Below are 21752 nucleotides of genomic sequence, written 5' to 3' on the forward strand. Positions count from 1 at the left end.
ATTTGTGACAGCGACAAGAACCAGCTTATTCCCAGGACCGGATGTGAAATGCGGCTGTGTCATTTATATCGGCCTCGGCTGAGAAGCCGCTCAGCAGTCTAGATGACAAGCTACGTGGAGCAGAACCTGGAATCTCTGCCCGCCTACTCACCCGGCTGAGCCCGTACGGACCCTCCTCGTCCGGTGGGACCCCATAATTCCCGACCAGGGGGTATGTCAGCACCAAGATCTGCGATTTGTAGGAGGGGTCCGTCAGCGCTTCGAGGTAGCCCACCATGCCGGTCTGGAAGACTGCGGAGAGGGAAGCAGAGGAGGCCTGGTCAGCACCGCAAGGCCCTGGGCGAGGGGTCAGTCCTCCTGCCCCGATCCGTGGGGGGTGGCCGGCCGCACCCCCAGGCACCTGGCCAAAGCCACTTCAGGGGGCTGGAGGGTCATTGGGGGGAAATTGAGACAGATGCCACTGCCGCTGTGCCATCAATGGGGAAACCCAGCCAGATAGGCGGGTACAAATAAATTACTATTATTATTATTATTATTATTATTATTATTATTATTATTATCAAACACCTGACCCCCAGGGGGTTTCAGAGGAAGCAGAGAGGCAGCGACCCTGGACCTAGACCTCCCTGTCCCCCTTCCCGCGTTCTCTGGGGCCGCGCTGATCTCGGTCCTGCCAATCCCGATGCCACTACATCCCTTCTCAGGTGACGATAATTAGAAGTGCGCCAGAAGCCGCTCAGGTATCAGGTGCTGCTCCCCTGCAGGAGGGAAGGGGGGCAGGAAGGGGGGGACACAGCGGCCCCAGTGCCCACTTCTGGGACCGCCCCCCCAGGCTAATTGAGAGGGCAGCGGAGGAGGGGGACTGCCTGGCCTGGACCTCAAAGGGGGCGTCACACGCAGACACTGATCCATTTGTTGGCATTTAGGAAGTTTCACGTCTTGTTTTAGGCACCTCAGGTCCAGATTGTAGAATTGCAAACTTGCAGGGCTGGAAGGGACCCCCAGGGGTCATCTAGCCCAGCGCAGAGCCCGGTCTCAGCTTAGAGCTGCACATTAGTCTCACTCTTTTGGGGGGGGGGTCTTATTTTGTTTTCATGCCCTGTCATTTTACTATTATTATGGGCTGGAGCCCGAAAAACTGGAATTAGCCAAAGGTGTCTGTGGGGCCTGAGAGGGCTTGCCCCCCCCCTTTCTCCAGGATTATTTCTGCAACACAAAGCAAAGTCTCAGAAGCCTGAAGGGGGGCGTGAGATGAGACCCCCCCCAGCCCGGCTTGCTTCCTCTGGGGTGTCCCAGGAGCCCCCCAGCCCCCTCGGCGGGCCCAATCCAGATGCCAAGGGGTGGGCCCGGCTTTGCCTTGGAGCCCCCAGGGCAGCCCAGCAGGCCTGGACCCAGGCGAAACCCCCCCCCCCACGGGCACGGAGCCCCCCCCGCCCCCCGCCCCGGAGGGCACTCTGGACGCGCTCAGAGGCGCTCTCCATCGGCTGCGTCGGCCGGCCGGCCTGGGCGCGCTTCGGGGCTGCCGGGCCCCGGATCTCTGGGGGGACCCCCGATCGCCCCCCCCCCAAGCCGGAGTAGAAGGGGAAGCCCCTCGGCCACGTGGAGGGAGCAGGCTCCGTCTGGGGGGGCGGGGCAGGCGCGGACCCGGAGGAGGACAGGGAGGGGGAGGGGGGATCCCGCCTTTGTGCCTCCCCTCCCCCCACCCGGACCCCCCCGACCCCCCCCCCCAAAAAAAACTCACCCACTTCCCCGGCGGCGGCGACCTTGGCTGCTCCGAAGGGGCGCCCGCGCACCAGCGTGCCATCTTCCAGCACCAGGCTGCCCATCGCGGCGCCCGGCACGTGGGCGCGCCCGCCGGGTGGACCGGGAGGAGGAGGAGGAGGAGGAAGGCGGCGAGGGCGAGCGGGGAGCGGGAGCGCGCGGAGCCGGAGGGAGGAGGGAGGGAAGGAGGAGGGAGGAGGCAGGATCGGGGCCGGAGGGCGAGGAAGGAGCGGCGCGCCGAGGAGAGGCGGAGCCGGCGAGGCCGGGGAGGAAATGACCCGACAGGGGGCGGGAGCTGCGGAGGAGGGGAAAGGGCTGCGAGCCCCAATCTGCCCCCTTTCCCCTTTATGGGGGATGCAAGAGCCCGGATCGGGTCCCGAAGGGGGGTCCCTGTACTAGGAGAAAAGAGCAGAGGCCGAGCAGAGAATCTGGAGAAGCCAAGCCAAGCCTGATCTCCAATATTCAACTGTTGCAAAGGGGTCCCCGCTCGCCACACGCAGGAGATAAGAGGAACCCTGAAGAATGGTGCGCAAAGCCCTTATATAGGCTTTGGAAATTGCCCCCCCTGGAGCCCGAGACCCCCCCCCCCTCCATCCATGCATCACAAAAGAGGTGGTGTTGTCTTTCCTGTCTGCCAGGTTATCTGATGATGCCCCATCTGATTGTCTTTCCTGGCAGTCTGGCCATTCCTTTCAGATGGTGATTTCCCAATTCCTGAGACAATGGGTGGGCTCCCTCACCCCCTCCCTCCTTGCAGGGGAAACATTTGCTCAGTTTGGGAATCCAAAATGGTTTCCTGTGCTTGGTTGGTACGTTTATGAAGATTTATTATATATTCTAAGACTTTAAAATTCTTATCACAAGACATACAGCTGGGGGTCTCCACGGCCCCCCAACCAGACTTGAACGGAAACCTCGTGGCACGGCACACCCACTCTTCCTGCATTGCTTTTAATGGAGGGGTGCATCCTTTGCAATGTTATTGCTTATTTTTTTCATTAAAAAGTGCCGTTTATGAAGTTTGCAGAGGAGGGCTACCCGCTTACACGGACAGAGGGAAGGCCCCACTCTGCTGACTGTGCCCTGTGCCCAGGCAAGCCTCAGAAATGCCATGGACTATATGGAACTGGCAGAAATGACCGGCAGAATCCGAGACCAGGGAGAAGAGTCGGTGGAAGAAGATTGGAAGAAATTTAAAGACTATCTACAGAAATATTGTAAAATTAATGAATGTTAGAATGATGTTGGATAAAAAGTTAAGTGGTTTTTAGCTATAACGCTATAAGGAATATGAAAAAATGGATTATTAACAGGTAAAAATTTAATGTTACAATATTTTAAGATTAAAGACTAGGATAAACATAGAGGGTAAGGATTTGCTGAACTAACAAATTGAATTGGAATACAAAAAGGGAGGTGTGAGGAGGTCCGGGAAACAAGCAAATGAAAGATAAGTGATGGAAAGATGGAATTGTTTTTTAACTATTTTTATTTTGTATTTTTCTTTTTTCATTTTGTAATATTTTGAAAATTTTAATAAATATCTTTATTAAAAAAAACCAGAAATGCCATTTTGTGCAAGCCAAGTTTCAAATGCGCCCAACCTTTTTTGGGGAGGCAGTGCAAGGTTGCTGGCCACCAGGGAGGCCAGACCAAGAGGCCAGCGGACTTCGCTTTTGGCATCACCCAACAAGGTCAAGGCTCCCCAGAAGCCAACAGCCCGTGCAAGGGAGCCGGCAGCTGGGCAGGGCTAGTGGGAGTTGTAGTACAACATCCTGGAGGGCGCCACGTTGGCAGAGGCTGCTCGGACATCGCCCCAGACCCCGGGGCATGGGCAGCAAGCTGCAAATGCCTGGCGCTGCTGCACAGCCGCAGAGAACTCTTGCCATTGCTATAAGAATTTTAAGGTCTTAGGTCAAGGGACCCCTGACCATTAGGTCCAGTTGCGGACGACTCTGGGGTTGTGGTGCTCATCTCGCTTTATTGGCCCAAGGGAGCTGGTGTACAGCTTCCGGGTCATGTGGCCGGCATGATTACGCCGCTTCTGGTGAACCAAAGCAGCGCACGGAAACGCCGTTTACCTTCCCGCCGGAGTGGTACCTATTTATCTACTTGCACTTTGACGTGCTTTTGAACTGCTAGGTTGGCAGGAGCAGGGACCGAGCAACGGGAGCTCACCCCGTCGCAGGGATTCGAACCACCGACCTTCTGATCAGCAAGTCCTAGGCTCAGTGGTTTAACCCACAGCGCCACCTGCGCTATATGTAATAAATGTTCATAAATGTACCAAGCAAACACGTACATAAATATATAAAGCACATGTCTGAAACCCCACAGAAAAAAAGTCCTGAGCAAATTGACCTCAAATACAGTATTTCTCTGCAAGGTCAAAGTGGGAAACCTCCCCATTGTCTCTTTCCTCACAAATCCTGTCTTAATGGCACATTTAAGATCTGAATAGGGTGTGAACCTGTGACCTGGCTCAGGAACTAAGTATTTATCATTACAAAAGACTGGCCAGGCTCCCCAGGCAATCCAATCAAGTAACCATTAAACAGGCGGTGCAGGAATTTATGTATGGGGGGGCTTGCCCCTCCAGTAGATATGCACATGCAGCCCACTACCAAAGTCAGAACGATCACTTTTGTGACTTTTGTGATTTGTCCCCGCAAAACACTTCATCACAGTTTCTTCCTGCCTATTCAAAGGGCCTTTGCTGCACAATACCAAATGTAAGAATTCACTGATCAATGTATCTCTGTACTGGCTCACTGGGGAAACTTCAGAAATTCATCTACATGTGTGAGCTCAGCTACTCAGCAGCCCCTCTGCCTGAGGGATAATCCCTGGCATCCTGATACCTGAGGGCCAGACAGGTAGCCATTCCAGAAAGAACAAACCCAGATGAAGACAAAAGGATGGGATGAACTTGGCTGGGAAACGGAAATGTAAATATCTCTTTTGTTCCACTGGATGTGTGTTTGGTGGCGGGCAAGGGGAACCATGGGGCAGGGTCCAGGATGCTCAGATTACGGCCACCAGACCTCCCCTTTCATGATGTAACTATGATGTAGTTTGGGGGTGTAACATGGGGATTAGCAGCTAATAAATGTTTGGGGTCTCTTTTGTTTGGGGCTTCCATCTTGTTCCACCTGGTGGCAGGTGGGAGTCCTGTCACGACAGTCTTCCATAAAGACCAAGCCTCCTGGCTGCTGTTTTGCTCTGGTATTCCGGGCTGGGGTCCTTGCTTTTTGTCCAAGGGATCCTCAGATTTCTCCATTAACACAGGTAACCTGCCAGACAGGAAGTAAATGACGACAGGAGATAAACAACGCACTCAGATTTCTGCTTAAGCCTGCCCTTTCTGTGATGTAGGTATGATGTTTCTGGCGGTGGTCTTGGACTCCAGGGCGGGCAATTTAAAATGTCTATATAAGGGGGGGCACACCTTTGTCCTGGGTCCTCCTCCTTTCCTGTGTGTGAAGGGGGCACCCTGTTGCAACAGTTCAATAAAGATCAGGCTTACAAGCTGCTTTGCTTCCCAATATTCTCTGCTTGGCCTCTGTTCTTTTCTTCAACCAATGGAGAACCTGTGAAGGACTCTACAAGGGCTCTTGTGTCCCCCATAAGGGAATAAATGCAGATTTCCGTTTATTACACCACCCCCTGGTTCCCATTGCCCCAGGTGCCTCTGGCAGCCCTTGGCACGTGCCTCTCCTCGGCATGTCTTTCCCAGGGAGTCCAGCAGGGGGCACTGCTGTGCCTCCAGGACGTGCGAGATGCACTGGGACGCGCATGCGGCTTAGGCAGGAGCAGTGCATTGTGGGAGCACGAGGTGGGGGGGGGGTGTGGAGGCTCATCCTGGGCAGATCTCCGGGCGCAGCAGCCAGCAGGGGGCGCTTTGCAGGAGGGGCAGCGCATGCATAGAAGAGCCAGACACGCTTTAAGCTGCATTAATGTGTGGGGCACCTTAGCAAGGAGAGGCCACGCTCCATGCCCTGGCAGAAGCAGCCGCCTTGAGGGTTTGCCACTCAGCAGTTGCTCACTTCGGCTGCAATTCCTGCAATTCCACCCCCATCGTTCTGCCCGGACACTGAGGTCCAGCTCTGAGGGCCTTCTGGCGGTTCCCTCACTGCAAGAAGCCAAGTTACAGGGAACCAGGCAGAGGGCCTTCTCAGTGGTGGCACCTGCCCTGTGGAACGCCCTCCCACCAGATGTCAAAGAGAAAAATAACTACCAGACTTTTAGAAGACATCTGAAGGCAGCCCTCTTTAGGGAAGCTTCTAATGTTTCATGCGTTACTGTATTTTAATATTTTGTTGGAAGCTGCCCAGAGTGGCTGGGGAAGCCCGGCCAGATGGGCGGGGTACAAATAAATTATTATTATTATTATTATTATTATTATTATTATTATTATTATTATTATTATTATTATGTCAGGGGGTTGGTCTAGATGACCCTCGGGAGCCATCCCACTCTATGGTGTGTCTGGGGAATGTTCAAGCGTTGAACCAGAGACTCTGTGAAACAAGCTCTCAAGTATTTTCACGGCAGGAATTTTGTTTTGTTCACTAGAGGCTCCTGAAGCTGTTTTAAGGGAAAACACTTGAGGAAATTAGACCGTAGGAAAAGCCTTCTGGATCAGACCAATGGCCCATGGTTACAGAAATTACGGGTGGGGGGGCACATCTTTAAAGTTGTTAAATATTACAAATATTATGCATAAATGTATCCTTTCGACTTGACGGCTCAGGGAAGTTACCTAGCTTTAACAATCATATAAAATCAACTCCTTTGCCAGTTTCCTTCATTTCAACACTATTTTGCCCTTGGAAACAGGACTCTTTTCCCTGCCACCTCCCCAAGTGTGAGGACATGAATACACACCTCCCACCCCAGGAAGTGCCCAGAGGTGGCAATTGCTGAGCTGATTGTTGGCCAAGGAAAGCCTAATCCCATCACCAGACATGCAAAGGGCCAGACATGCAAAGGAAGTTCTATTGTGCTTTGGGTGGTGGGACTTCAGAGGTGTTTCCTATGCTAATCTTATACCTGGGTCTTGCCCTTATGCTAATCTTGTACCAAGGACTTACCTGGACATGTTTGCCAAGGTTGAACTAGTGTAACCTCCGTCTACCCCTCCCCTTTGGTGACATGTCAGTGATGCATCAATGATGCTGTACGAACTGTATTCTGGGATATGGTGGGAAAGTTTTAAAAGTCTTTGTCACCCCATCCTCGGGGTTCAAAATTCCTCTTTGTACCTGTTGTGCAATAAACTTTGGTCTGCAGCTATTTGCTCCGGTTGGTGGCTGGACTCCTTCCTTTATTCCGCAGGGACCCGCGGGCTCTGCCCAACCAGCTGGGGGACTGAGCAGCCTCACACCTAGATTTTTCCCTAACACCCACCTAGTCCAGGCCTCTCACATGGGCCAAATTTCAAAGCGCTCCCTGGTTGTAAAGCTGGCATCAGCAGAAGAGCTGCTTTGGGCCCCAGATGCGAATGATGCTCCTTGCTTCGGGCTGCTGCGTCTGGCCTAAGATCTGGCCTGCTGCCACCATCAGTGCAGAACTGCTTGCACAACTCAAATCTTAGAGTAGCAAATACCACCTGGCAGCCTGCTCTAGCATCAGGCAGGGAGCAGGTGCCCCTTCTTCCAGTTCTATGATTCCAGGCTATGGAGCACCAGCACCAGAATACCTGCCTGCCTTGTTTAATTCTGTGTATGAAGCAAAGGCCTCCTTCCAAGAGAGTTCTGGAGCTGGCGTCCATCCGAGTTGTAGGCAGGCAGGCAAAAGACACACCCGTGGCCCCATCTCCCCCTCCCCAATAAAAAAGTACTGTATTTTTCGCTCTATAAGACGACCCAGACCATAAGACACACCTAGTTTTTGGAGGAGGAAAACAAGGAAAAAATATTCTGAATCTCAGAAGCCAGAACAGCAAGAGGGATCACTGCGCAGTGAAAGCAGCAATCCCTCTTGCTGTTCTGGCTTCTGGGATAGCTGCGCAGCCTGCATTCACTCCATAAGACGCACACACATTTCCCCTTACTTTTTAGGAGGGAACAAGTGAGTCTTATAGAGCAAAAAATACGGTATTTTCCAGGCACCCTTCAAAACTCTTTGGCAAGCTGAAGGGAGCAGCAAAGATGAAGAATGAGTCCCCTGCAATGCAAGCGTCCCAGGAAGGCCCTGCTCTTTCACAGAAGGAAAATTAGCCAGCCAAGGTCTCCCCAAGTGACCACAGGAGCCTCTTCACAATGGGGGGGGGGGCGGCCAAGTTCATAAAATCACACAGGCGGAAGGGACCTGCGAGGGCAATGCAGGAATCACAACTGAAGTTCTTATGCAACCAGCCAAACTGCTGGACTTCGCCGAAATGGCAAAACTAACAGGAAGACAGGAATCAAGAGGATAAGATTTAATAAAAATAATGGGGGAAATTCATAATTTATTTAGGAGGCCATTGTAATCAAATTGAAACTTTAGCTGGACTCTGAGACTCACTTGTAATGTAACAAAAGTATGGATGATTTGAAAATTGAAATTTGGAGAATGCAAGCGCTCCAGCTGGAGAACAGCCTTTACCAAAGGGGTCCTGGGCTTTGAAGAGACTCGAACTCAGGACGCAAGGGGGAAACGTGCTAAGAGGAAGGCACGCTTGGCAAATCCACACCCTGATCAACTTCCAACCAGAAACCTCTGTCCCCACTGTGGAAGAACGTGTGGATCCAGAACTGGCCTCCACAGTCACTTACAGACTCATTGTTAAAACTGTTTATGGAAGACAATTTTACTTGGCTACAAGGGATCGCCAAAGAAGAAGAAGAAGAAGAAATATTTTAATAAAGAACCATTCTAGGGGGCGGGGGAAAGTCAAGAAATTCAGAGAATCTCAAGAGACGATTATATAATTGTTGGATTGTAAATTTGTATTGATAAAAACAAAAAATATTTCAAAATAAAAACAAAGTTCTTATGCAACGTTTGGGCAATTCTGCTTAAATGCCTGGAATGAACCTGAGGTGGCCGTGAGCAGCTCACAGGGAGCTGCTACCTCTGTATTTCCAACTCGCCGTCAGCACACAGAGGCAAAAGTGTGACGTTCCTTCATTTCGGCAACTGTGGGTGAGGATGTCAACACACTAGTGCCCTGGCTCCAGCCTGACTCTTACTGGGGGGCAACGGACAAACCTTTCTAGGGAAATAGCGCCCAGCGGGTTTTCTGGGAGAGTGCCAGTCACCTGCAAAGCTGCATCAGGGACCCCGTCCGTGAGGCCTTTTGGGGGTCTGGAGGGCAGCAACTGCAGCAAGGCTTGTGAGATGCCCCTTGTGAGAATCCCAAGATATCAGAGCGGCCTTGGCGGAGAAGGGGGGAGCCCAGGGCGCCTCTTCCTCTGGGACCCTCTAGCCAGCAGCCCCCAGGCAGAGACCCCTGAGCCCTGGGGGGGTTCAGTTCCGCCACAAGGACCGTTCCTCTCCGTGTTCCGGTTCCAGACTTTATTACAAACTTGTGGCCCAAGCCAAAGGGTGTCTGTCCAGCCTCTGGCCAGGAGGAGGAGAGAGCCTCTAGGAGATCTTCGCCTTCCGCCTCTGGGTGACCCACAGAAGGAGGGAGAGGGCGATGGTGACGGCTCCCAAGGTCCCAAAGAAGAGCAGGTAGGGGAAGGTGCCCTGGAAAAGAAAGGTCAGTTAGGAAGACTTGTCTCCTCTTGGGGCAGCTTCCAAAGCCCCCCAACACCCGAGCCAGTCTGGGGAAGGCCGGGAGGGGGCAGCGCCTTAGACTGGGGGAGGCCGCTGGACCTGGCTGGGTTGAGGGTCTGCCTTCTTGCAGAGAATCATAAATTGGTTGAGTTGGAAGGGTCCCTGAGGGTCATCTAATAATAATAATAATAATAATAATAATAATAATAATAATAATAATAAATTTCATTTATACCCCGCCCTCCCCAGCCAGGGCAGCTAACACCAGTAAAATTGCAGTAAAAACAAAACAGGGAGGAAAAACCCCAATTTAAAATACAGGTTAAAATGCAATTTAAAATGCAGCCTCATTTTAATAGTAGCCCATAGATCAAGACCATAAGGGGAGTGAAACATAAGGGTCAGACTGACTCCAGACCAAAGGCCAGGTGGAACAGCTCTGTCTTGCAGGCCCTGCGGAAAGATGTCAAGTCCCGCAGGGCCCTGGTCTCTTGGGACAGAGTGTTCCACCAAGTCGGGGCCAGTGCTGAAAAGGCCCTGGTGCAACCCGCTACAATGCAGGAATCTTTTTGTCCATCGTGGGGCTCGAACTTGCGACCCTGAGCCGCCCACACAGCTGCAGGGCTGGGGCACGAAAAAAGCTGCTCTGCTCCAGTTGAGTAGCACAACCCCCCCAGCCCCCTCTTTGCACCCCTCCTCTCAAACACAAAGCCCCCCCCCCTCTGGGGCAGCTCACCTGGCGCAGGCACTTGTAGCCGTAGTGGGGGCTGGCGCAGAGGCACTGGGGCAAGCCGGGCCCGTTGGGGGTACACGAGGAGTCCTTTGGGCACAGGTGGCCTGGGGGAGGAAGAGGACAAGGGAGCGTGACTTCCCCCGCATCCTGCAGGTGAGGAATGTGTAAGAAGAGTCTGCGGGATCAGGCCAGGGGCCCAACTAGTCCAGCATCTCGTCCTACAGTGGCCAAATACCCCAAAGAACCTCGGAGTCCAGGTAGACTGCCTCTGGACCTGGAGGTTCTAGAAGAACAGAAGAAAAGCCCACTGGGTCAGGCTAGGGGCAAATCCAGTCTAGCACCCTGTTCTTACAGTGGCCGACCACATGCCTGTTATGGGAAACCTGCACGCAGGATTCGACCAGCCTTTCGGGCTACCAGGGCCATGATGTCTCAGTGGGGAAGGCAATGAGACCCCCCCCCCCCCGGGAGCTCCCCAGGTCCTTGCAGGGCTCCCCTCTGTTCCAGCGAGGTCTGAGCAGAACATCCCACACAAGGCCACAGGTCTTGTGCAGGAGAAGCTCCTGGCAGCTGGTGCCCCACGAGCCAGATGCATCTGCCCTCCCCTCCTGCAGCCCTTGGCAGGAACACAAAAGAGACGCGGGTGGCACTGTGGGTTTAACCACAGAGCCTAGGGCTTGCCGATCAGGAGGTCAGCGGTTCGAATCCCCGCAATGGGGTGAGCTCCCGTTGCTCGGTCCCAGCTCCTGCCAACCTAGCAGTTCAAAAGCACGTCAAGGTGCAAGCAGATAAATAGGTACCGCTCCGACGGGAAGGAAAACGGTGTTTCTGTGCACTGCTGTGGTTCGCCAGAAGCAACTTAGTCCTGCTGGCCACATGACCCGGAAGCTGTATGCCGGCTCCCTCAGCCAATAAAGCAAGATGAGCGCCGCAACCCCAGAGTCGTCCGCAACTGGACCTAATGGTCAGGGGTCCCTTTACCTTTAGCCCTTGGCAGAAACACAAAAGAGCTGCAGCCGTCCTTTCTAGGGTTGTGCCTCAAAGGAGACGAGTGGTTGCCCTGAGCAACTGGGCCATGTGGCACGAGGGATCCTGGGATGGCCCTGGACTCTGGACTGTTTTCCTGCGCTCCCCTGAGCTCTCTCAGCGCTGCTTGTGGCCTGATCTGAACACCAGACAGACACGGCACCATGCCCAGGACCCAGGTCCCGTCACTCTCAGTCCACAGGGCAATTCTGGAACCCCTGAATGGTTCAGACCCCCCCACCTCCCACTCCTGCACCTCAGGCTGTATCTCTAAGAATGCACAGTCATGTATTGTCAACCATGAAGAAGGGAGAGCCCTGCCCAGGAAGACCCAGTGCTGGCAGCACTCAAATGCACGTTGTGTGGCATCCACACTCTCCTGATGTTGGAGGAGGAGGGTGTCCCTTGGGTGCACCTTTGCGCTCAGCACGGCTCCAATTCCTACACTGTGGGGGTCAGGTGGGATTGCTATGAGGAATTATGAAAAATGGAGCACGCCATTGTGTCAGCGATGAAAGCATTGCTGTGACTGGGCTTGATTCATTGACAATAATTCCTGATTAAATCCCACAAGCCTCTGCATCTCTGCCCATTTTCTCTACTGTCCATTTTCTACACCTGACAGGCATGTAAAGCATTCCAAACACAGACTGGTTGCTTCACCAGGAATCCTGAGCCATAAAAATAGGAGGTAACTTTGATGTAGCTTTTGTTAATCTTTAGATAAATCTTAAGGGCCAGGAACAGAGTTTACATGGAGATGGTAAATGCGTCTTTCTTTCCTATGGGTTTATGAGCTCTGGGGGTACTAAACGCATTTCTACTTGGCTCCTGTTTATTTAGATTAACCACGTATGCATGCTCAGGTAGGAAATAGTTTCTTTACAGTTAACAGGATTTCTTCTGATCTGACTTTGTCCCACGTGGGGTTTTTGAAATGCTCAGAGGAAATCTGATTGGTTCTTACGAACACTGTGTTAAAAGTTCTTTTGTGAATAAAACGACCTGGGCCAAGGGGTGGGGAGGAATTATTATTGGCACCCCTCCCAGAGTCTTGCTGGTCAAGCCTCTGTGTATTTTATTAATCAGAGTCCAATCCTTCCTTGCTTTTCATAGAATCATAGAGTTGGAATAGACCACAAGGGCCATTGAGTCCAACCCCCTGCCAAGCACAACACTTGTGTTTTGGAACACAACACTACACACAACATCATCCTGCAGCTCTTTCACTGCAGCGGATATAGGAAGGACTTTGGTGGCTTCCCAAAGCGATGCTTCCTGCGCCCCACAGATGCCATTCCACATGAGGCTGCTCTTCCAGCACCCAAGCAGGCCAGCCCCTGCCCGCCCCCTCCATACCGAGCCCCCCTGAGCCATTGCAGGGGTTCCTCTGGCCGTGGCAGATCCGGCTGCTCCCTTGGACGGTGACGTTGTCCCAGCCTTCGTTGCCTCCAGGGCAGTCCAGCGTCAGGGGCAGAGCTCTGCGGATCAAGGGGAATTATGAATCTCACCAAGTCCGGGACTGGTTTCCCCCCAACTGTCCCAACAGCAGGACTTGGAAGCCATGTCCCAGGGGCCCGCCTTGCAGCAAGGGGCCACGGGAGCCACAAAAAGCTTCCCGGCCACCACGAAGCTGCTGTTTCCCAGGAGGCAGCGGCACCAGGGGATGCTATCACCCTCGGGCACAGCTGGCACAGTCCAGGAGAAACAGGAACCCCCAGCCCAGCCCACCACCCCACTCACAGGGTCTGCAGGTGGGTGAAGCTCCGGAAGGCGTCTTCAGGGAGGGGCTCCAGAGGGTTGTCGGTCAGGTCGCTGCATTGAGAAGGAGGAAGCAGAGTCAGGCCCTGCGCTCTGGTACGGAAACACAGGAAACGGCCTTTTGCAGAGTCAGGCCCGCTGACAGGGGCTCTCCAGGCCAATGGTTCTCATACTTTTTTCTCTGGGCCACAGAATAAAAATTTGCTTTGGCTGCACCAACTTTTTAACTGGTAAGAAATACATTGGGAAATGCAAAGAAACCGCTCCTAGGAGTGCTTGATTCAGTACGTTTCCAAGCACAATTCAAAGTGTTGGTGCTGACCTTGAAAGCCCTAAACGGCCTCGGTACCTGAAGGAGCGTCTCCACCTCCATTGCTCAGCCTGGACACGGAGGTCCAGCTCCAAGGGCCTTCTGGTGGTTCCCTGCCTGCGAGAAGTGAGGTTATAAGGAACCAGGCAGAGGGCCTTCTAGGTAGTGGCATCCGCCCTGTGGAACGCCCTCCCAACAGATGTCAAGGAAATCAAGAACTATCTGACTTTTAGACGACATCGAAAGGCAGCCCTGTTTACAGAAACTTTTAATGTTTGATGCATTACTGTGTTTTGATATTTTGTTGGGGGCCACCCAGAGTGGCTGGGGTATAAATAATAAATTGTTATTGTTATTGTTATCATTATTATTATAGCATAGCACCACACCCTTTGATAGCCACTGCTCCAGGGTTTGGGGCATGAAAGCTTTTACCAGGCCTACTTGCATCTGCCCTCCCCTGAGGTTGAACCTGAGGCCTTCTGCGTGCAAGGCACCTGTTCTGCCACAGGGCACATTTTGGTGTGGCACATCACACGGGCATCATTGCCCCCTCTGGGACTGGGCTACCAAAACCTCAGGGCAAGTGTATCATGTTGAGGCATTATTTCTAGCCTGAAATGGAGCACAGATGAACAACCCAGAAGAAGGTGCTTGAATACAAACCTCAGGCTCCCTTCCTAATACTTCCCTGTACAATGGAGCACCAAGACTGTGACTCAGGCCCATTCCCGGGCAGACTAATCCCTGCATGGCGTTACGTGTGAGCAAGCAAATACAAAGCCAAGCAGAGACCAGAACTCTGTCACTCCAGCTCCCTCTGAGAAGGCCGGGGCGGGGGGGGGGGGGAGGACAGGCGACTTCAGGTTAGGACCCAGGAGCTGAATCCGTCCCACCAATCCAGCCTGAACAAAGGAGCCTAAAGAGGGCTTGGAGTGCCAGAGAGTTCCACAGGCACCTGGCTGGCCACTGTGAGAGCAGAATGCAGGACTGGATGGGCCCCTTTGGCCTGATCCAGCAGCCAGGCTCCTCTTAGGTGTTTATGGACTCACATGAGCAAAGCCGTGCTGGCCTCCTGGAAGCTGGAACACAGGTGCTGCAGCGAGCAGTTCCCCAGATCCAGCCTAGAGGGCAAAGAGAGAGGAGCATCAGTTAACAGGAGTCCCCAGTCCCTGCTCTCCCTTCCCTCGCCCTCCAGCAGTTTTGGAGGTTGGGGGTGAAGGATGAGTTTCTCACAGCAGCAATAATATGGGGCTCACCCCAAACCTCAGCCGCAGAGCCTCGCCCTTCCGTTGGGCCTTTGGAACAGCCGCCAACTAGGCAGCGTCAGGTCACAATCTGTTCCAGGCTTCCAAGCATAGAATGGTAGAGTTGGAAGGGACCCTGAGGGTCATCTAGTCCAACCAACTGCAATGCAGGTGCCCTCCAGATGTTCATCAGCCCCAGCACCATACAGCCGTGCTGGCAGGGGCTGGTGGGGGTGCTAGTCCCACAAATCTGGAGCATACCAGCAGTGCCAGATTACCAAATAGCCAGAGTAGACACCGGCCTATAGTCCCCACGACAACGGATCAAAATAATATTGCTTTCATCCTCAAAGAATTTTTAATTTGGAAGAGAAACTCCCATTAACTCAGAAGCCTACATTATTGCAAGCCCCCCCCCCCCCCCCAGATTTTGACTGCCTAGGGGCCTCCACAGGGTTAATCCGGCACTGTGTATCAGGTTGGGGATAGAGGCATCAGTCTTTTGGGGGCCACCTGAGAGCATCATCTCTTCCCCAAGGGCCCACAAGAGATTTTCTGCAGTGCATCCAAGTCCAAGCGGTGATGTGGGATGAACATTTTCCTCCCTGCACCCCAGACAAGATGGCCAATTGTCAAGGGATGATGGGAGTTGTAGTCCAGCAACAACTGGGAGGCACAACATCTGTTACGCTTACCACCGTGAATGACAAGGCATTCACATCGGGCGACTGGAGCAGCTACCCTGCTGCCTAAGGTCAGAGTGACAGGTAGCATTTCCCAGGTGACTATCCCTTGGGAGCACACATGCCAGGCAGAGGTGCTGCAAGTGTGACCTGGGAGACCAGAGTTTGAATTCCCACTTAGCTGTGAAGATCACTGGATGAACCTTGGACCTGTCTCTCAGCCTAACTCAGGCTTCCTCACACTCGGCTCTCCAGATGTTTTTGGCCTACAACTCCCATGATTCCTAGCTAGCAGGACCAGCGGTCAGGGATGATGGGAATTGTAGTCTCAAAACATCTGGAGGGCCGAGATTGAGGAAGCCTGGCCTAACCCAACCTCACAGGGTTGCTGTGAGAATAAAATGGGGGGGGGGGGGGAGAACCAAGGCCTTGAGGTCCTTGGAGGAAAAGGTGGGATATAAATAAAATAAATATTTATGCATTCTGTTCTTCAGGCATTTATTTATTAAATGTATATACTGTCCTTCACTCAAGGATAAAGCTACTATTTGCAAAGCTAAGCAAGGTCTGGTGTAGGTTCAAATTGGATTGGGGCCTGCATGTTGACACTGCTGCACTGCCGGGGCTTGGACTAGATGATCCTTGGGAGCATAGCTGTCAAAGTTTCCCTTTCTTTAAGGGAAATTCCCTTATTCCGAATAGTATTCCTCGCAAGAAAAGGGAAAAGTTGACAGCTGTGCTTGGGAGTCCCTTCCAGTTCTACCATTCTATGATTCTAAGACACAGCATAAAAGCAGAAGAGACTTAGAATCATTGATCCCGGAATAGCAGAGTTGGAAGGGACCCCAAGGGTCATCCAGTCCAAATTCCTGCGAGGTAGGAATCTCAACTAACTAAAGCATCCAGCACATAAAATCACACATGAACAGAAAGCAGCGCCCCTCCCGGCACGCTGACATCAGATTCGGTGACAGAGGTCTTCGTCCCTTCCTCCGTTAAAAACTGAATAATGTCCGGGAAGGGTCCCCTTTTCAAACACGGCCGGGATTCCCTTGGCTGCAGCCCCCGGGCCGGACTCCCGGGCCGGACTCACCCCAGCACCGCGGCAGCGGCCTCGCCTCCCGAGCAGCAGCAGCGGCCCCGCAGCCGAGCGCCCGGCCGGGAGGCGCACTGCGCGGCCACCGCGGAGCCGTTCCGCACGAGCCCCGGGCAGCAGCCTCCGCCGCACACCGCCGGCAGCCTCGCGTCCTTGCCGTCTTCGGCCGCCGCCGCCCGGCAGAAGCCCAGCAAGGGCAGGAGGAGCAGCAGCCGCAGCGGGAAGAGGCGCCTGGGCGCAGCCATGATGCGGCACGTGACCTCGGCCCGGGAGGCGTCACGTGAGCGGCAGAGGCCCCGCAGGCGCATGCGCAGCCTCCCTTGGCGAAGGGGCGGGGTCTGCGCTGGAGCGCGAGGAGAGGCGTGTTGCTGGATCCCGACAGGCCGGGGCAGACTCGTGTTCTCATGCGGGTCAAAAGTCCCTGTGGAACTCGGGATCCAGATAGACTGGCTCTGCCCCTGGAAGCTCCCCCCCCCGAGGGAGGGCAGAAGAAGAAAGAGCCTGCAGCAGGATCAGGACCAAGCGGGACAACAACGCCCTATATATCTATATCTATATCTATATCTATATCTATATCTATATCTATCTATATATATATGTGTGTGTGTGTGTGTAAATATTGTTGTTGTTGCTTAGTCGCTTAGTCATGTCCGCCTCTTCGTGACCCCCTGGACCAGAGCACGCCAAGCACTTCTGTCTTCCACTGCCTCCTGCAGTTTGGTCAAACTCATGTTAGTAGCATCAAGAACACTGTCCAACCCTCTCATCCTCTGCCGTCCCCTTCTCCTTGTGCCCTCCATCTTTCCCAACATCAGGGTCTTTTCCAGGGAGTCTTCTCTTCTCATGAGGTGGCCAAAGTCTTGGAGCCTCAGCTTCAGGATCTGTCCTTCCAGTGAGCACTCAGGGCTGATTTCCTTCAGAATGGAGAGGTCTGATCTTCTTGCAGTCCATGGGACTCTCCAGAGTCTCCTCCAGCACCAGAATTCAAAAGCATCCATTCTTCGGCGATCAGCCTTCTTGATGGTCCAGCTCTCACTTCCATACGTCACAACTGGGAAAACCAGAGCTTGAACTATACGGACCTTTGTTGGCAAGGTGATGTCTCTGCTTTTTAAGATGCTGTCTAGGTTTGTCATTGCTTTTCTCCCAAGAAGCAGTCGTCTTTTAATTTCCTGACTGCTGTCACCAACTGCAGTGATCATGGAGCCCAATAAAGTCAAATCTCTCACTGCCTCCAATATAAACATTTATAAATACGCACAAGCATGCATTACTCTCATGTTGCAAAAACACATTGAGCACCTATATTTGCAGCACACCCAAAAGTCACAGAATCTGCATCCAAGCAGAGTGCTCTGAATAATGGCATTCTTGTTTTCTGCCTTGCATGGTTCCTGGGTGAGCAATACTCAGTGGGCAAACTGAAATGAATAAACATGGTTAACTTAAGTCAAGGGGAAATGTGAATTAAATTGGAGGGGGGATCTGGGATGCCTGGTTGTGCATCCACAGTAGTGGCCAGAAGAGGAAAGACCACAGGGAGAGGAATCGCCCTGGTGCATCTGCAGCAGCAGAACCAGACGCCTTCATCTGCCTCAGCTGCAACTAAACATATCTTTCCTGTTTCGGTTTCTACAGCCACAGCAGGAAATGCAACCTTCTAATGGCAGAGGGCCTTCTCGGTAGTGGCGCCCTCCCTGTGAAACGCCCTCCCACCAGATGTCAAAGAGAACAACAACTACCAGACTTTTAGAAGACATCTGAAGGCAGCCCTGTTTAGGGAAGCTTTTAATGTTTGATGTATCATAGTATTTTAATATTCTTTTGGAAGCCGCCCAGAGTGGCTGGGGAAACCCAGCCAGATGGGCGGGGTATAAATAATAAATTATTATTATTATTATTATTATTATTATTATTATTATTATTATTATTATTATTATCATCTAATGGGGCCTTCTGCTGCTGCTGTGCCGCCGCAGCCCAATTTCTGTTCTCATCCTGAAGCAAAGTTCTTAACCCGAGGTACTATTTCTGGGTTAACAGAGTCTGTAACCTGAAGCGTCTGTAACCTGAGGTACCACTGTACTTTTAATCTTCTGTTGGAAGCCACCCAGAGTGGCTGGGGAAACCCAGCCCAATGGACAGGATATCAACAACAACAACAACAACAATAATAATAATAATAATAATAATTCTACTGTGGTGACAATGCAAAAAACAAACAGCACCCTGTTCTCTGTTTCCTCACAGTGGCCAACCTGTGGGAAACCTGCATCTGAGCACAAGAGCAACTCCCTCTCAGGAGCATTGCTCCCTCTGACTGTGGAGGCAAAGAAGGGCTGGGGAAATCCAGCCAGATTGGCGGGGTAGAAAAAATAAATTTTGTTGTTGTTGTTGTTGTTGTTGTTGTTATAGAGCAGAGCCACTGCCAGCCCTCTCCACCTTCATGAATTTCCCCCCAGTTCTCATTTAAAGTCATCCAGGTTGGTGGCCCTGGCTGCCGCTTGTGGGAGGGAGTTCCACAATTTAATTCCGCTGCCTGAAGAAGGCTTTGCTTTCATCCCTTGCCCCTCTGGATCCTGGCACGCAGATTTTTTTGCTCCCATGTGCATCCTTCCCTCACGGGTTGTGCTGTGGGTTAAACCCCAGAGCCTAAGACTTGCCCATCAGAAGGTCGGCGGTTCGAATCCCCGCAATGGGGTGAGCTCCCGTTGCTCAGTCCCAGCTCCTGCCAACCTACCAGTTTGAAAGCACGTCAAGTGCAAGTAGATAAATAGGTACAGCTCTGGCGGGAAGGTAAACGGCGTTTCCGTGCGCTGCTCTGGTTCTCCAGAAGCGGCTTGGTCATGCTGGCCACATGACCCGGAAGCTCCCTCGGCCAATAAAGCGAGATGAGCGGTGCAGCCCCAGCCACTGCATCCCTGCCTCTTCCCTCCGAAGCACCTCTGGCAGCCTGGCAGGGGTGGGTCTTGTGCTGCTGCCCCTGTAAAGTGAGTCACTCTCCTGAGAAGTGAGGGGCTGGTGCAGTCGGGGCGCCTCTGCCAGGCACCGGGGGCACTTGGAGGTGCCAACCAGGAGGTGGAGGCCTGCACTGCAAGCAGGAATCACAGAATCAGAGTTGGAAGGGACCCCCAGGGTCATCTAGTCCACCCCCTGCAAATGCAGAAATCTCGACTAAAGCACCCATGGCAGGGGCCACCCATCACTAGGGCCAGAAGCCAAAAGTGGAAGCTGGACTCGCTTCCCATTTGCAGGGAGATGACAATGGGGAGAGATCTGGGGTTCCGCCTGGGGGGGGGGGTGCGTCACCGCCTGCCACTTCCTTCTTCACAGCCCTCCTCTCTAGCAGGCAACTCTGTCACTATAACCCTTTGCTTTCTGAGACTCTCATTCCTCCTCCTGGATGGAAGAAGGGTGAATGTGTGCCAGGATCCAGGGGGAGGGGTAACAGCAAACCCTCCTTCATGCAGCGCAGAGTTAAACTGTGGAACTCACTGCCACAGGAGGCAGTGAACACCGCCAACCTTGGATGGCTTTAAAAGAGGACGGGACAAATTCACGGAGGAGGCGAGGATGGCTCACAACCCGCGATGGCTTTGCTTTGGCTCCACAGCAGCAAGGCTTCTGAATCCCAGTTCCGGGAAACCACAGGAGGAGAGAGGGCTGCTCTTGGCCTAGGATCTTGCTCTTGGGTTTCCCTTGGGGGGCAACTGGGGGCCAATGAGGGCGCAGGGTCCTGGGCTAGATGGTTCCCCTAGATCCAGCTGCTGCAGGGCTTGAGGAGTCTGGAATGGAGCCTCCATAGACAGAACCAGTCTACCTTAGAATGGCAGGGCACAAGGTGGGGGAGAAGGCGCCCTCTCCCTGCTTGGGGGCACCCACCTGGGTGCCACTGTGGGCACGGGATGCTGGGCCGGATGGGTCCCCTTTGGCGCAATGCACCTGCCCCAGGGCTCTTCCTGCATGGAGCCTCCAGGGCCAGAGCCAGTCTACCTTAGAGGGCCAAAGGCGCTCTCCTCCTGCTTGGGGCGCCTGGGTGCCACTGTGGGCGCCATTTCCCACTGCTATCCCAGATTGCTAGACATCCCATAGACTGTCCCTGGGACAGGGGAGGCTGCTGATCCCTCATTTTCAAATCTGAAAGTTGACAGCTATGGCAGGATCCTGGGCCGGATGGGTCCCCCTTGGCATGATGCAGCTGCTTTGGGGCTCTCCCTGGTTTCTGAGGAGTCCTGCATGGAGCCTCCAGGGCCAGAGCCAGAGCCAGTCTACCTTAGAGTGGCAAAAGGCGCTCTCCTCCTGCTTGGGGCGCCTGGGTGCCACTGTGGGCGCAGGATCCTGGGCAGGATGGGTCCCCCTTGGCGCAATGCACCTGCCTCGGGGCTCTTCCTGGTTTCTGAGGAGTCCTGCACGGAGCCTCCAGGGCCAGAGCCAGTCTATCTTAGAGGGCACAAGGCGCTCTCCTCCTGCTTGGGGCGCCTGGGTGCCACTGTGGGCGCAGGATCCATAGCTGTCAACCTTCCCTTTTTTGGGGGGAAATTCCCTTTTTCCAGCACCATTTCCCGCTGCGATCCCGGATTGTTAGATCTCCCATAGACTGTCCCTGGGACAGGGGAGGCTGCTGATCTCTTCTTTTCAAATCTGAAAGTTGACAGCTATGGCAGGATCCTGGGCCGGATGGGTCCCCTTTGGCGCGATGCAGCTGCCTCAGGGCTCTTCCTGCATGGAGTCTCTATGGACAGAGCCAATCTATCTTAGAGCGACAGAGCACAAGGTGGGGAGAAGGTGCTCTCCTCCTGCTTGGGGCGCCTGGGTGCCACTGTGGGCGCAGGATCCTGGGCCGGATGGGTCCCCTTTGGCTCCATGCACCTGCCTTGGGGCTCTTCCTGCATGGAGCCTCCAGGGCCAGAGCCAGTCTACCTTAGCGGGCCAAAGGCGCTCTCCTCCTGCTTGGGGCGCCTGGGTGCCACTGTGGGCGCAGGATCCTGGGCCGGATGGGTCCCCTTTGGCGCGATGCAGCTGCTTTGGGGCTCTTCCTGCATGGAGCCTCCAGGGCCAGAGCCAGTCTACCTTAGAGCGGCACAAGGCGCTCTCCTCCTGCTTGGGGCGCCTGGGTGCCACTGTGGGCGCAGGATCCATAGCTGTCAACCTTCCCTTTTTTGGGGGGGGGGTATTCCCTTATTCCAGCGCCATTTCCCGCTGGTATCCCAGATTGCTAGACCTCCCCTAGCCTGTCCCCGGGCCCGGGGAGGCTGCTGGTCCCTTGTCCGCTCTGGCCCTGCCTGACTGGAGCCCTGGCCCCAGAGGCCGGAAACTGCATCCCCTCCAGGCCCCCCCTTCCGCCCTTTCTTCTGCCCTGCCCATCCCGGGGGGGGGAGGGGGCTCCTCTTTCTCCTTCTTCTCCCCCCAAAGGAGACCAGCTGGGCGC

The 21752-nt window shown here is 53.7% G+C and overlaps 2 protein-coding genes across 2 annotated transcripts in view; both read right to left on the reverse strand.

Annotated features, from left to right (window-relative positions):
• Window positions 1-2024, reverse strand: part of CAD (carbamoyl-phosphate synthetase 2, aspartate transcarbamylase, and dihydroorotase) — a 45067-nt gene extending 43043 nt beyond the window's left edge. Inside the window, exons 1-2 of the mRNA XM_028725358.2 lie at window positions 1742-2024; window positions 152-291 (exon numbers count right to left, since the gene is read on the reverse strand). Coding sequence (XP_028581191.2) covers window positions 152-291; window positions 1742-1826 — 225 coding nt within the window. The 5' untranslated portion in view covers window positions 1827-2024. The remainder of the gene's footprint in view (window positions 1-151; window positions 292-1741) is intronic.
• Window positions 2025-8170: 6146 nt separating this feature from the next.
• ATRAID (all-trans retinoic acid induced differentiation factor) lies at window positions 8171-16878 on the reverse strand. Its single transcript, XM_028721782.2, has 6 exons — window positions 16322-16878; window positions 14351-14422; window positions 12971-13042; window positions 12587-12708; window positions 10205-10305; window positions 8171-9438 (listed from the first exon to the last, which is right to left on the reverse strand). The coding sequence occupies exons 1-6, from the start codon at window positions 16630-16632 to the stop codon at window positions 9334-9336; spliced, it is 783 nt and encodes a 260-aa protein (XP_028577615.2). The 5' UTR covers window positions 16633-16878; the 3' UTR covers window positions 8171-9333.
• Window positions 16879-21752: the final 4874 nt, after the last annotated feature.

This window comes from Podarcis muralis, chromosome 3 (assembly GCF_964188315.1).
Source record: "Podarcis muralis chromosome 3, rPodMur119.hap1.1, whole genome shotgun sequence".
NCBI classification, from domain to species: Eukaryota; Metazoa; Chordata; class Lepidosauria; order Squamata; family Lacertidae; genus Podarcis; species Podarcis muralis.